Raw genomic sequence first — 15,206 nt, forward strand, 5'->3', positions numbered from 1 at the left:
TCCCAACCCCGGTCCCTGCAGGTGGTCTTTAACCTTTTGGTAGGCCGTCATTGTAAATAAGAAATGTGTTCTTAACTGACTGGTTAAATAAAGGTTAAATTTTAAAAAATTGAATTCAGGCTGTAAAACAACAAAATGTGGAATAAGTCGAGGGTTGTGGATATTTTCAGGAAGACACTGGATATAATTTCTGTGTATTTGACACCATTCCATTTGCTCCGTTCTTTTATGAGCCGTCCTCCCCTCAACAGCCTCCTGTGATTATGCACATAACTTTACATGACTATTAACTGTAACTGTAATTGCAAGTACTAAAATCATTTTTGAACCCTCTTCTCTCCTCTCTTCCTCTCCCCTCCTCTCCTCTCCCCTCCTCTCTCCTCTCCCCTCCTCTCTCCTCTCCCCTCCTCTCCCCTCCTCTCGCTCCCCTCTCTCCCCCTCTTCCCTCTCTCTCCTTTCCCTTCCTCTCCTCTCCTATCCTCTCCTCTCCTCTTCTCTCCTCTCGCTTCCTTCCTGCTCCTTCCTCTCTCCCCCTCCCCTCTCCTCTCCTCTCCTTACTCTTCCTCTCCCCTTCCTTCTCTCCCTCTCCCCTCCTCCTCTCCCCTCCCTCCTCTCCCCTCCTCTCTCCCCTTCCTCTCTCCTCTCCCCTCCCCTTCCCCTCCCCTTCCCCTGCCCTCTCTTCCCTCCTCCCCTCCCCTCCTCTCCCTCTCCCCTCCTCTTCCTTTCCTGTGTCTGGGACATGCCCTACCAGAGAACAGGAGACCTTCTCTGGCATCACAACCTCCATCAGACCTTAACTCCAGCTCCAGTCCAGGCTACTCCCCAACCTTAGCCCCATCTCCATCTCCAACCCCAAACCAGCTCCAGTGCGGTCTACTCCCCAGTCTTAACCCCAGCTCCAGTGGTTCTACTCCCCAGCGTTACCCCGCGTTACCCCAGCGTTACCCCCAGGTTACCTCCAGCTCCAGTGGTGTCTACTCCCCAGCTTACCCCAGCGTTACCCCAGCGTTACCCCAGCGTTACCCGTCATGTGTCTTACCCCCCAGGCTACCCCAGCTCCATGGTGTCTACTCCCCAGCCTTACCCCAGCTCCAGTGGTGTGTCACTCCCCAGGCCATTACCCCGAGCTGCCAGTGGGTGTCTACTCCCCCAGACGTTACCCCCGGTTACCCCCAGCCCCCAGTAGGGTCTACTCCCCAGCCCGTAAGGGTCTATCCCCCACGCTTACCCCCAGCCCAGTCCAAAGGAAAACCCAACCAGTCTCCACAGAGTCTGAACCTCTCTTCCTCCTCGTAAGTGTATCTGTGTCCTGGACTCTGATAGACAGTATAGTCCTCCTTGGTTAGTGACTCCTGATAACAATAGTCTCCTCTTGGTAGTGTCTCCTGATAGACAGTATAGTCCTCCTCTTGGTTGACTCCTGATAGACTGTATATCCTCCTCTTGGTTAGTGACTCCTGATAGCAGTATAGTCCTCTTGGTTAGTGACTCCTGATAGACAGTATAGTCCTCCTTGGTTAGTGAACTCCTGATAGACCGTATAGTCCTCTCCTTTGGTTAGTGTCTCCTAGACTGATCGTAGTCCTCCTCGTTGGTTAGTGACTCCTGATAGACTGTATAGTCCTCTTGGTTAGTGACTCCTGATAGACGTATAGTCCTCTTGGTTAGTGACTCCTGATAGACCGTATAGTCCTCTCTTGGTTAGTGACTCCTGATAGACTGCATAGTCTCCTCTTGGTTAATGTACTCCTGATAGACTGTATAGTCCTCTTGGTAGTGACTCCTGATAGACTGTATAGTCCTCCTTGGTTAATGACTCCTGATAGACTGTATTGTCCCTCTTGGTTAGTGACTCCTGATAGACTGTATAGCCTCCTCTTGGTTAGTGACTCCTGATAGACTGTATAGTCCTCTTGGTTAGTGACTCCTGATAGACTGTATATTCCTCCTCTTGGTTAGTGACTCCTGATAGACTGTATAGAGCCTCTTGGTTAGTGACTCCTGATAGACTGTATAGTCCTCCTCTGGTTAGTGATCCTGATAGACTGTATAGTCCTCCTCTGGTTAGTGACTCCTGATAGACTGTATAGTCTCCTCTTGGTTAGTGACTCCTGATAGACTGTATAGTCCTCCTCTTGGTTAGTGACTCCTGATAGACTGTATAGTCCTCCTCTTGGTTAGTGACTCCTTGATAGACTGTATAGTCCTCCTCCTGGTTAGTGACTCCTGATAGACTGTATAGTCTCCTCCTTGGTTAGTGACTCCTGATAGACTGTATAGTCCTCCTTGGTTTGTGCTCCTGATAGACTGTATAGATCCTCTTGGTTAGTGACTCCTGATAGACTGTATAGTCCTCCTCTTGGTTGTGACTCCTGATAGACTGTATAGTCCTCCTTGTTATATGTAGCTGGTCTCAAAGTAGTAGAAATGTACAATTACTATATAATAGTATTAAACTATGAATGTCTCTCTTTGTATATTCCAGACCACACACACACTCTTAACCTGTCTCCTCTCTCTCTCCGTTCTCTGTCTGTCTCTGCCTGTCTCTCTCTCTCTCTCTCTCTCTCTCTCTCTCTCTCTCTCCTCTCTCTCTCTGTCTCTGTCTCTCTCTGTCCTGTCTCTCTCTCTCTCTCCTCTCTCTCTCCCTGTCTCTCTCTCTCGTTCTTTCTCTCTCTCTGTCCCTCTCTCTCTCTCTCTCTCTGTCCTGTCTCTCTCTCTCTGTCCCTGTCTCTCTCTCTCTGTCCCTCTCTCTCTCTCTGTCCTGTCTCTCTCTTCTCTGTCCCTGTCTCTCTCTCTCTCTCTCTGTCCCTGTCTCTCTCTCTCGTTCTCTCTCTCTCTGTTCCTCTCTCTGTCCCTGTTTCTCTCTCTCTCTGTCCCTGTCTCTCTCTCTCTGTCGCTGTCTCTCTCTCTCTGTCCCTGTCTCTCTCTGTCTCTGTCTGTGTGTCTCAGACCCCAGGGAGGGTTAAGATGTTCCCTCTCCGCCCCCCTCCCATAAAGACTGTTCCTGGTCGACCCCCACCTCCCCAGGCTATCTCCGCCCCCTCTACTATATCATCCAATCAGCCATCCCCTCCCCAGGATGTCTCTGCCCTCTACCACATCAGCCAATCAACAGGCTGTCCCGCCCCCTCCAATCAGCCGCAGGGTCAGGATGCACCAAAGAGAGGCCCCCTCCTACCCCCCGACCCAAGCCTGGACATCCCTGTACAAGAACTACATGGTAAACAAACATCTACTGGCTGTAACCCCCACCTATACTGTATATACAAAAGTATGTGGACACTCCTTCAAATTAGTGGATTCGGCTATTTCAGCCACACCCATTGCTGACAGGTGTATAAAATCGAGCACACAGCAATGCAACCTACGTAGACAAGGATTGGCTGTAGACTGGCTCTGTACTGAAGAGTCTCAGTGACTTTCAACGTAGGATGCCACCTTTCACACAAGTCAGTTTGTCAAATTAATGCCCTACTAGAGCTCCCCCCCCCGGTCACCCTGTAAGTGCTGTTATTGTGAAGTGGCACGCTGCGAAGTGGTTGGCCACACAAGCCTCACAGAACGGGACCGCTGAGGTTGAATGGCGTAAAAATCGTCTGTCCTCCGGTCTGCAACACTCACTACAGAGTTCCAAACTGCCTCTGGAAGCAACGTCAACACAATAACTGTTTGTCTGGAGCTTCATGAAATGGGTTTCCATGGCAGAGCAGCCGCACACAAGCCTAAGATCACCATGCGCAATGTCAAGCGTCGGGTGGAGTGGTGTAAAGCTCGCCGCCATTGGACTCTGGAGCAGTGGACACGTGTCCTATGCAGTTATGAATTGCGCCTCAGTCCGACGGACAAATCTGGGTTTGGTGGATGCCAGGAGAACACTACCTTCCCCAATGCATAGTGCCAACTGTAAAGTTTYGTGGAGAAGGCATAATGATCTGGGGCTGTTTTTCATGGTTCGGGCCCCTTAGTTCCAGTGAAGGGAAATCTTAACATTTCAGCATACAATGACATTCTAGATGATTCTGTGCTTCCAACTTTGTGGCAACAGTTTGGGGAAGGCCCTTTCCTGTTTCAGCATGAAAATGCCCCAGTGCACAAAGTGAGGTCCATACAGAAATGGTTTGTTGAGATCAGTGTGGAAGAACTTGACTGGCCTGCACAGAGCCCTGACTTCAACCCATCGAACACCTTTGGGATAAATTGGGACGCCAACTGCGAGCCAGCCTTAACTGCCAAGTCACAGAAAAAGAACGCAATTTTTCCAGCTAAAGAGAGCAATAACAAAAAGCAGAAATAGATATAAAATGAATCACTAACCTTTGATAATCTTCAGATGACACTCATAGGACATGTATTTTTTGTTCGGTAATGTTCATTTTTATATCCATTAATAATAAGTGTGTGCCTATACTCCACTACCACATATCTACAACGCACAAATTCTACAACGCACAAAGTAGTTAAATGGTACTTGTGGTAAGGAAGGGCTGTATGCCATATTGTCCTTTCCTGTGACTGATAATCCATGTGTTTCCCTGTCTAATAACCAGATGGGAATGGCACTTGAACTAGCAGAGCAGGGCTCCAACGGCAGGAAGTCTGGAGAAGTCTCTTGCCAGGTAATGGGGCTTTAACATGAGGTGTTCAGAGGATGGGTGCAAAGGGAACTTTGACCTCTATAGAGAATGTGTGTGTGTGTGTGTGTGTGGTGTGTGTGTGTGTGTGTGTGTGTGTGTGTGTTGTGTGTGTGTGTGTGTGTGTGTGTGTGTGTGTGTGTGTGTGTGTGGTGTGTGTGTGTGTGTGGTGTGTTTTGGTATGTATTCAGAACAGAGCAGCCAGTTCCAATCACCCCTTAGCATGTCTGAAGGTCTGGTAGGTTAATCAGTGTTGCATGTTAGCATGTCTGAAGGTCTGGTAGGTATAATCAGTGTTAGCATGTTAGCATGTCTGAAGGGTCTGGTAGGTATAATCAGTGTTTGCATGTCTGAAGGGTCTGGTAGGTATAATCAGTGTTAGCATTCTGAAGGGTCTGGTAGGTAATATCAGTGGTTTAGCATGTCTGAAGGGTCTGGTAGGTATAATCAGTGTTTAGCATGTTAGCATGTCTGAAGGGTCTGGTAGGTATAATCAGTGTTAGCATGTCTGAAGGGTCTGGTAGGTAAATCAGTGTTAGCATGTCTGAAGGGTCTGGTAGGTATATCAGTGTTAGCATTGTCTGAAGGGTCTGGTAGGTATAATCAGTGTTAGCATGTTAGCATGTCTGAAGGTCTGGTAGGTATAATCAGTGTTAGCATGTCTGAAGGGTCTGCTAGGTAATCAGTGTTAGCATGTTCGAAGGGTCTGTAGGTAAATCAGTGTTAGCATTTTCTGAAGGGTCTGGTAGGTATATCAGTGTTAGCATGTCTGAAGGGTCTGGTGGTATATAGTGTAGCATGTCTGAAGGGTCTGTAGGTATAATCAGTGTTAGCATGTCTGAAGGGTCTGGTAGGTATAATCAGTGTTAGCATGTTAGCATGTCTGAAGGGTCTGGGTAGGTAAATCAGTGTAGCAATGTCTGAAGGGTCTGAGGTATAATCCAGTGTTAGCATGTCTGAAGGGTCTGTAGGTATAATCAGTGTTAGCATGTTAGCATGTCTGAAGGGTCTGGTAGGTATAAATCAGTGTTAGCATGTTAGCATGTCTGAAGGGTCTGGTAGGTAAATATCAGTGTTAGCATGTCTGAAGGGTCTGGTGGTATAATCAGTGTTAGCATTCTGAAGGGTCTGGTAGGTATAATCAGTGTTAGCATGTCCTGAAGGGTTCTGGTAGGTATAATCAGTGTTAGCATGTCTGAAGGGTCTGCTAGGTATAATCAGTGTTAGCATGTCTGAAGGGTCTGTAGGTAAATCGGTTACATGTTAGCATGTCTGAAGGGTCTGGTAGGTATAATCAGTGTTAGCATGTCTGAAGGCTGGTAGGTATAATCAGTGTTAGATGTTGCATGTCTGAAGGGTCTGCTAGGTATAATCATGTAGCATGTTAGCATGTCTGAAGGGTCTGGTGGTATAATCAGTGTTAGCATGTCTGAAGGGTCTGGTAGGTATAATAGTGTTAGCATGTTAGCATGTCTGAAGGGTCTGCTAGGTATAATCAGTGTTAGCATGTTAGGGTCTGCTTAGGATATCAGTGTTAGCATGTTAGCATGTCTGAAGGGTCTGGTAGGTATAATCAGTTGTTAGCATGTCTGAAGGTCTGGTAGTATAATCAGTGTTGCATGTCTCTAAGGGTCTGGTGTATAATCAGTCGAGTTAGCATGTCTGAAGGGTCGGTAGGTATAATCAGTGTTAGCATGTTAGCATGTCTGAAGGGTCTGGTAGGATATAATCCTAGTGTTAGCATTTCTGAAGGGTCTGGAGGTATACTCAGTGTTAGCATGTTACTTTCTAAGGGTCTGGTAGGTAATCAGTGTCTAGCACGTTTGCAGTTCTGAAGGGTCTGGTAGAAGTATAACAGTGTTGCTTCTGTCAAGGGCCTGTCGGTATATAAATCAGTGTTAGCATGTGCATGTCGAAGGTCTGCCTAGGTCATAAATCGTGTAGCCATTCTCTGAAGAGGTCTGTAGTGTATATCATTGTTAGCATGCTCTGAAGGTCTGGTAGGTATAACAAAAAAAAACTAGTGTTAGCATGTCTTGAATGGTCTGGCTAGGGTATAATCAGTGTTAGCATGTCTGAAGGGTCTGTAGGTATAATAGAAGCATCGAAGGCTTGGTGTAATGATGTTAGCAGTCTGAAGGGTCTGTAGGTATATCAGTGTAGCAATGTCTGAGGGGTCTGTAGTATAATCATGTAGCATGTTAGCATGTCTGAAGGTCTGGATTATCTAGTGTATAATGTAGATCGGGAGGTATAGTGTTAGCATGTTAGCATGTGAAGGGTCTGGCTAGTATAATCAGTTGTTAGCATGTCTGAAGGGTCTGGATAGGTATAATCAGTGTTAGATGTCTGAAGGAGTCTGGTAGGTAGTAACATCAGTGTTAGCATGTTTAGCATGTTGAAGGTCGGTGGTATAATTCCAAGGGTAGTATCAGTGTTAGCCATTTGAAGAGGTTGGTAGGTTAATCAGTTAGTGTGCAGGTTAGGAATCATGTTAATGGTTACTTCTGAAAGGCGTAGTAAATCAGTGGTTAGCACGTTGCTGAAGGGTCTGGTAGGTATTAGCATCAGGTTCATGTTAGCATGATCTGAAGGTCTGGTAGGGTATAATCGAGTGTCATAGCATGTTGCATAGGTCCTCGGTAGGTATAGCCATCAGTGTTAAGATTCTGAAGGGTCTGGATAGCTGGATATCAGTAGTTTAGCATGTCATGTAAGGTCTGGTGGTATAATCAGTGTAGCAGTCTGAAGGTCTGGTAGGTATAATCAAGTGTTAGCATGTCTTTGAAGGGTCTGGTAGGCTATAATCAGTGCTATTAAGCATGTCTGAAGGGTCTGGTCGGTATAATCAGTTTTAGCATGTCTGAGGGTCTGGTAGGTATAATCAGTGTTAGCTATGTTCATGCTGAAGGGCTTTGCTAGGTAAATCAGTGTTTCAGCATTCTGAAGGCTTGGTAGGTATTAATCAGGGTAGCACGTGCTGAAGGGTCTGGTAGGTAATAATCAGGTAGATGTTAGCATGTTGAAGGGTCTGTAGGTGATACATCATGTCTGAAGGGTCTGGTAGGTATAATCAGTGTTAGCATGTCTGAAGGGTCTGCTAGGTATAATCAGTGTTAGCATTTCTGAAGGGTCTGGTAGGTATAATCAGTGTTAGCATGTTAGCATGTCTGAAGGGTCTGGTAGGTATAATCAGTGTTAGCATGTTAGCATGTCTGGTAGGTATAATCAGTGTAGCGATAAATCTTCTGCTTCCAGGGGACTTGCTCATTTACCTTTATTCCATTTAATGAACTCCTTATATGGGTGTGTCTCAGAAACAGGACGTCCTGGTTCTGTTGGAGAAGGCAGACTCCGCCCACGATGACTGTCTCCTGGGGGGGGAGTCAGGTCGGGTTCAAGGGTCACACATGACTGTCATCAACCCTCTGTCTGACCAATCACAGTCTCCCAACGACCAACACAACCAATCGGATCCCGCCTCGGATGACAAGAGTCAATTGAAGCCTCCCTCTGAATACAAGAGCCAATCAGAACCTCCGGTAAAATACGCCACATATATCCTTGCAACATTTTTTTTTTTTTTCTTATTTCATCTTTCTATTTTGCATTATGTCTCCATTTCCTCCTTCAGTCCATCCTCCCATCTCAGACCAGTGTAGAGAAGACCCAGCCGGTTACAGCACCTGTCAGGTGAGATACACACACAGACACACAGACACACAGACACACAGACAGACAGACAAGACAAGACAAGACAAGACAAGACAAGACAAGACACACAGTGGTGAATTGTTATCCCCGTCTCTGTGTGTGTGTGTGTGTGTGTAGCGGTCCGAGGTGTGTGGCGCGGTTCGACTACGAGGGTGAGGAGGAAGACGAGCTGACCTTCTCCGAGGGTAACGTCATCGCTCTGACGGAGGTGATTGATCAGGAGTGGGGGCGGGGTCAGATCCACGGGCGAATAGGAATCTTCCCCCTGGCCTTCACCGAGATCCTGGAGGAACTACCTCCGTTGGCAGGGTTACAGCCCATTGTCGAGACAACCAAGGAGACAACTGAATCCTCAGGTGAGCGGGACCCAAGGTCCTTCAATTATTCAGCTAGAAGACCTTGATTAGACCCAAGGTCCTTGCAATTCCTTTCCGCTAGAGAGACCTTGATTAGAACCAAGGTCCTTCAATTACTCAACTATGAAGACCTTGATTAGACCAAGGTCCTTCAATTATTCAGCTAGAAGACCTTGATTAGAACAAGGTCCTTCAATTATTCAGCTAGAAGACCTTGATTAGACCCAAGGTCCTTCAATTATTCAGCTAGAAGACCTTGATTAGAACCAAGGTCCTTCAATTTTCAGCTAGAAGACCTTGATTAGAACCAAGGTCCTTCAATTATTCAGCTAGAAGACTTGATTAGAACCAAGGTCCTTCAATTATTCAGCTAGAAGACCTTGATTAGACTTTTCCTTTCAATTTTAGTTGTTTCCATCTTGACCAAAGCCAAACATAATAGACCTAGATAGATTTGGCCAACTGGATTCTAGTGGAGAGCTGTATTTGGTGATCCTATAGCCTTGTCTTTCAGTCCTGTGAGGCTGGTTATCCTATAGCCTTGTCTTTCTGTCCTGTGAGGCTGGTTATCCTATAGCCTTGTCTTTCTGTCCTGTGAGGCTGGTTATCCTATAACTTGTCTTTCTGTCCTGTGAGGCTGGTTATCCTATAGCCTTGTCTTTCTGTCCTGTGAGGCTGGTATCCTATAGCCTTGTCTTTCTGTCCTGTGAGGCTGGTTATCCTATAACCTTGTCTTTCTGTCCTGTGAGGCTGGTTATCCTATAGCCTTGTCTTTCTGTCCTGTGGAGCTGGTTATCCTATAGCCTTGTCTTTCTGTCCTGTGAGGCTGGTTATTCTATAACCTTGTCTTTCTGTCCTGTGAGGCTGGTTATCCTATAACCTTGTCTTTCTGTCCTGTGAGGCTGGTTATCCTATAACCTTGTCTTTCTGTCCTGTGAGGCTGGTTATCCTATAGCTTCGTCTTTCTGTCCTGTGAGGCTGGTTATCCTATAGCCTTGTCTTCTGTCCTGTGAGGCTGGTTATCCTATAGCCTTGTCTTTCTGTCCTGTGAGGCTGGTTATCCTATAGCTTGTTCTTTGTCCTGTGAGGCTGGTTATCCTATAGCCTTGTCTTTCTGTCCTGTGAGGCTGGTTATCCTATAGCCTTGTCTTTCTGTCCTGGGAGGCTGGTTATCCTATAGCCTTGTCTTTCTGTCCTGTGAGGCTGGTTATCCTATAGCCTTGTCTTTCGGTCCTGTGAGGCTGGTTATCCTATAGCCTTGTCTTTCTTGTCCTGTGAGGCTGGTTATCCTATAGCTTGTCTTTCTGTCCTGTGAGGCTGGTATCCTATAGCCTTGTCTTTCTGTCCTGTGAGGCTGGTTATCCTATAGCCTTGTCTTTCTGTCCTGTGAGGCTGGTTATCCTATAGCCTTGTCTTCTGTCCTGTGAGGCTGGTTATCCTATAAGCCTTGTCTTTCTGTCCTGTGAGGCTGGTTATCCTATAGCCTTGTCTTTCTGTCCTGTGAGGCTGGTTATCCTATAGCCTTGTCTTTCTGTCCTGTGAGGCTGGTTTAATCCTATAGCCCTTGTCTTTTCTGTCCTGTGAGGCTGGTTATCCTATAGCCTTAGTCTTTCTGTCCTGTGAGGCTGGTTATCCTATAGCCTTGTCTTTCTGTCCTGTGAGGCTGGTTATCCTATAGCCTTGTCTTTCTGTCCTGGGAGGCTGGTTATCCTATAGCCTTGTCTTTCTGTCCTGTGAGGCTGGTTATCCTATAACCTTGTCTTTCAGTCCTGTGAGTCTTTGAGAGTAGATAGTTAACCACATAGACAGGTTCATTAGGAGCATGGTTGATGGTTAAATGAGTTAATGGTTAAATGAGTTAATGGTTAAATGAGTTAATGGTTAAATTAGTTAATGGTTAATTGTGAAACGGATCCTCTCTCTCCCTGGCAGAGGGTCTGAGTGGAATGTTTTGTCCACACAGCACACCCTTTAGTCAGCTGAAGATTTGTGTGTGTGTGCGCTTACGTGTGTGTGTATTTGTGTGTTAATATTTATAAACGTGTATTTGTGTGTGCGTGTGCGCTTACGTGTGTACGTGTGTGTGTGTGCATACGTGTGCATACGTGTGTGTGTGTGTGTGCGTGTGCGTGTGCGTGTGTGTGTGTGTGTGCGTGTGTTCTCTCTCAGACGTTCCAGACCAGTGGGTTGTGGCTCTTCACGACTTCCCAGGTCAGACTTCAGAGGATCTGTGGTTCCAGCAGGGGGCGCTGATCAGAGTAACACAGCGTGTCGACGCAGACTGGACCAGAGGAACACTGGACGGACGGGAGGGACTGTTCCCCACTACCTTCACACACACCTGTAACACAGGTAACACACAGAGTAGGGTGAAATAGACYCTGATCTGGGGTCAGTTTTGCGTTCCACGCCCCCACACTAATGGTTAAGGTTTTGGGGGGGAGGGGAAGCTGATCCTAGATCAGTTCCATAAGGGAGACTTCATCTCGGGGTAACATGCACACATTTTGGTCACAGAGTTTAACCATACTTTCTGCTCCTCTCTGCAGCTCAGCCAATGACGGGCCAGCCTGTGGCCAGGGGCGTGGCCAAGGTCCTGTTTGATTTCAGTGGAGAGAGCGAAGATGAGCTCTCACTGAAGGTAGGTGAAGGTAGGAGAAGGCAGGTGAAGGCAGGTGAAGGCAGGAGAAGGCAGATGAAGGTAGGAGAAGGCAGATGAAGGCAGGTGAAGGCAGGAGAAGGCAGGTGAAGGCAGGTGAAGGCAGGAGAAGGCAGATGAAGGTAGGAGAAGGCAGATGAAGGTAGGAGAAGGTAGGTGAAGGCAGGAGAAGGTAGATGAAGGCAGGAGAAGGTAGAGTGAAGGTAGATGAAGGCAGGTGAAGGTAGGCTTGCTCAGCACTTTGTGAGTGTGTGTTGTTATTTTGTCACAAATGAAGTAGCAAGTCGGATGATTTGAGTACTTACTCTCTCCCTCTCTCTTTCCCCCCTTCTCTCCCTTACTCCCTCCCCCCCCTCTCTCTTTCCCTGTCTTTTCCGCTGTCTCTCTCCCAGGCAGGGGAGGTAGTAACAGGGGTGGTGACAGTAGACGAGGAGTGGTATCTGGGGGATGCAGGAGGGAGGCGAGGCCTGGTCCCCAAAAACTATCTGAAACTGCTTCCTGGCAGCTGGACCACGTACACTATGTGATATATAAAACTACATTGCCATAAGTATGTGGACATCCCTTCAAATTAGTGGATTGGGTTAATTTCAGCCACACCCGTTGCTGACAGGTGTATAAAATCGAGCACACAGCCATGCGATCTCCATAGACAAACATTGTCAGTAGAATGGCCGTACGAGAGCTCAGTGATTTTTAAACGTGGCACCGTCATAGGATGCCACCTGTCGACAAGTCAGTTGGTCAAATTTCTGCCCTGCTAGAGCTGCCCCGGTCAACTGTAGGTGCTGTTATTTGTGAAGTGGTGTTAAGCTCACCCTCCATTGAGTAGAGGAAGCGGGTTCTCCGGAGTTTGGTGGATGCCAGGAGAACGCTACCTGCCCCAATGCATAGTGCCAACTGTAAAGTTTGGTGGAGGAGGAATACTGATCTGGGGCTGTTTTTCATGGTTCGGGCCACTTAGTTCCAGTGAAGGGAAATCTTAACGCCACAGCATACAATGACATTCTAGACGATTCTGTGCTTCCAACTTTGTGGCAACAATTTGGGGAAGGCCCTTTCCTGTTTCGGCATGACAATGCCCCCGTGCACAAAGCGAGTTCCATACAGAAATGGTTTGTGGAAATCGGTGTGGAAGAACTTGACTGGCCTGCACAGAGCCCTGACTTCAACCCATCTAACACCTTTGGTATGAATTGTAAGTCCCTGRAGCAATGTTCCAACATCTGGTGGAAAGCCTTCCCAGAAGAGTGGAGGCTGTATTATAGCAGCTAATTGGGGACCAACTCCAAATGAATTCCCATGATTTTTGAATGAGATGTTCGACGAGCAGGTGTCCACATACTTTTGGTAATGTAGTGTATATATGAATATGTGCCTTCAGAAAGTATTCATACCCCTTGACTTATACCATATTTTGTTTTACAGCCTGAATTCAAAATGGATTAAATAGTTTTTTCTCACCAATCCACACACAATACTGTATAATGACATCACCATACCCCATAATGACATCACAATACCCCATAATGACAAAGTGAAAACATGTTCTTAGAAATGTTTGCAAATTTATTGAAAATATCTAATTTGCGTAGGTATTTACACCCCTGAGTCAATACTTTGTAGAAGCACCATTGACAGTTACACAATCCACGTGTGGAAAGCTAACATTTACCCATTTATTATTTGCAAAATTCTTCKAGCTCTGTSAAATTGSTTGTTGATCATTGCTAGACAACCATTTTCTTGACATAGATTTAAGTCAAAACTGTAACTCGGCCACTCGGGAACATTAAAGTCACCATTGGCCTTTATGGTGAAATCCCTGASCGGTTTCCTTCCTCTCCAGCAACTAAGTTAGGAAGGACGCCTGRATCTTTYTAMTGACTMGGTGTATTGACACACCATCCAAAGTGTAATTAATAACMTCACCATGCTCAAAGGGATATTCAATGTCTGCTMTTTATATTTTMACCCATCTACCAATAGGWGCCCTTCTTTGTGAGGCAATGGAAAAACTCCCTGGTCTTTGTGGTTGAATCTGTGAAATTCACTGCTCGACTGAGGGAACTTACAGATAATTGTATGTGTGGGGTACAGAGATGAGGTAGTCATTCAAAAACCATGTTAAACACTATTATTGCACGCAGAGTGAGTCCATACAACTTATTATGTGACTCCTGAACTTATTTAGTCTTGATATAACAAAGGAGTTGAATACTTATTGACTCAAGACATTTCAGCTTTTTATTTTTTTATTCATTTGTAAACATTTCTCTAAACATAATTCCACTTTTGACATTATGGGGTATTGTGGGTAAGTCCAATGATAGAAAATCTCAATTGAATCCATTTTAAATTCCGTCTGTACCAGAACAACATGTGGAAGAAGTCATGGGGTGTACATATATACTGAGTATACAAAGCATTGCTCTTTCCATGACTGACCAGCTGAATCCAGGTAAACGATGCTTTATCGATTTGACATCCACTTCAAATCAGTGTAGATGAAGAGAAGGAGACGGGGGTTAAAGCTATGATGCTTTATCGATTTGAAATCCACTTCAAATCAGTGTAGATGAAGAGAAGGAGACGGGGGTTAAAGAAGGATGTTTAAGCCTTGAGACGTGGATTGTGTATGTGTGCCATTCAGAAGGTGAACGGGCAAGACAAAAATATTGAATTGCCTTTGAACAGGGTATGGTAGTAGGGTGCCAGGCACACTGGTTTGTGTCAAGAACTGCAACGCTGCTGGGGATTTTCACGCTCAACCGTTTCCTGTGTGTATTAAGAATGGTCCACCACCCAAAGGATGTCCAACCAACTTGACACAACTGTGGGAAGCATTGGATTCAGCATGGCCCAGCATGCCTGTGGAACGCTTTTGACACTTTGTAGAGTCCAGGCCCCGACGAATTGAGGCTGTTCTGAGGGCAAGAGGGGGGTGCAATTGAATGTTAGGAAGGTGTTCCTAATGTTTTGTCCACTGTGTATATAACAGGTCTATGTGGGTGTGTGAGGTACAGGGACAGAGAGAAAGTGTTTGTTAAGCGAATGAATGAATGAATGAGTATGTGTTGTTGTACTGATGTGGTTGATGAACATTCTGTTTACATCTCAACAGTATGATAAGGAATAGATAGAAAACAGTTTGCGCAAACTGTCCTCCATATTGACACCAACTGTCCCTCCATATTGACCCAACTGTCCTCCATATTGACAACCAAACTGTCCTCATATTGACACCCCTCTCATATTGACACCAACTGTCCTCCATATTGACACCAAACTTACCTCCATATTGACACCACACTGTCCTCCATATTGACACTAAACTACCCCATATGACACCAAACTGTCCTCCATATTGACACCAAACTGTCTCCATATTGACACCAAACTGTCTCCATATTGACACCACACTCCCCATATGACACCACTTCCTCCATATTGAACACTAAACTACCTGCATATTGACACCAAACTGTCCTCCATATTGACACTAAACTACCCTGCAATTGACACCACACACTACACTCCATATTGACACCAAACTGTCCTCCATATTGACACCAAACTGTCCTCCATATTGACACTAACAACTACCTGCATATTGACACCAACTGTCCTCCATATTGACACCAAACTACACTCCATATCGCAACAAACTGTCCTCCATATTGACACCACACTGTCCTCATATTCGACACTAAACTACCCTGCATGATTGACACCAAACTGTCCTCCATATTGCACCAAACTACATCATATCACAACTAAACTGTCCTCCATATGGACACCAAAAACTGTCCTCCATATTGACACCAACTGTCCTCATATTGA

The 15,206-nt window shown here is 46.0% G+C and overlaps 1 protein-coding gene and 1 long non-coding RNA gene across 8 annotated transcripts in view; one reads left to right on the forward strand and one right to left on the reverse strand.

Annotated features, from left to right (window-relative positions):
- The first annotated feature begins 2,782 nt into the window (after positions 1-2,782).
- Positions 2,783-14,579, forward strand: LOC112072949 (SH3 domain-containing protein 19-like). Its single transcript, XM_024140325.2, has 8 exons — positions 2,783-3,223; positions 4,551-4,619; positions 7,952-8,176; positions 8,269-8,327; positions 8,466-8,704; positions 10,874-11,056; positions 11,254-11,345; positions 11,756-14,579. The coding sequence occupies exons 1-8, from the start codon at positions 3,083-3,085 to the stop codon at positions 11,888-11,890; spliced, it is 1,143 nt and encodes a 380-aa protein (XP_023996093.1). The 5' UTR covers positions 2,783-3,082; the 3' UTR covers positions 11,891-14,579.
- LOC139024991 (uncharacterized) overlaps positions 14,461-15,206 on the reverse strand; it is a 4,559-nt gene continuing 3,813 nt past the window's right edge. For 3 of the 7 annotated variants that reach the window (XR_011476402.1, XR_011476397.1, XR_011476403.1), the window contains 4 exons: positions 14,982-15,082; positions 14,830-14,865; positions 14,631-14,723; positions 14,555-14,591 (listed from right to left, as the gene is read on the reverse strand). This is a non-coding gene — a long non-coding RNA (uncharacterized lncRNA). Of the gene's footprint in view, positions 14,524-14,554; positions 14,592-14,630; positions 14,724-14,819; positions 14,866-14,981; positions 15,083-15,206 lie in introns of those variants that run through there. The other 4 variants (XR_011476400.1, XR_011476401.1, XR_011476399.1 and 1 more) reach the window with 4 other exon arrangements.

The sequence above is a fragment of the Salvelinus sp. IW2-2015 genome, unplaced genomic scaffold, assembly GCF_002910315.2.
Source record: "Salvelinus sp. IW2-2015 unplaced genomic scaffold, ASM291031v2 Un_scaffold2101, whole genome shotgun sequence".
Taxonomy (NCBI): domain Eukaryota; kingdom Metazoa; phylum Chordata; class Actinopteri; order Salmoniformes; family Salmonidae; genus Salvelinus; species Salvelinus sp. IW2-2015.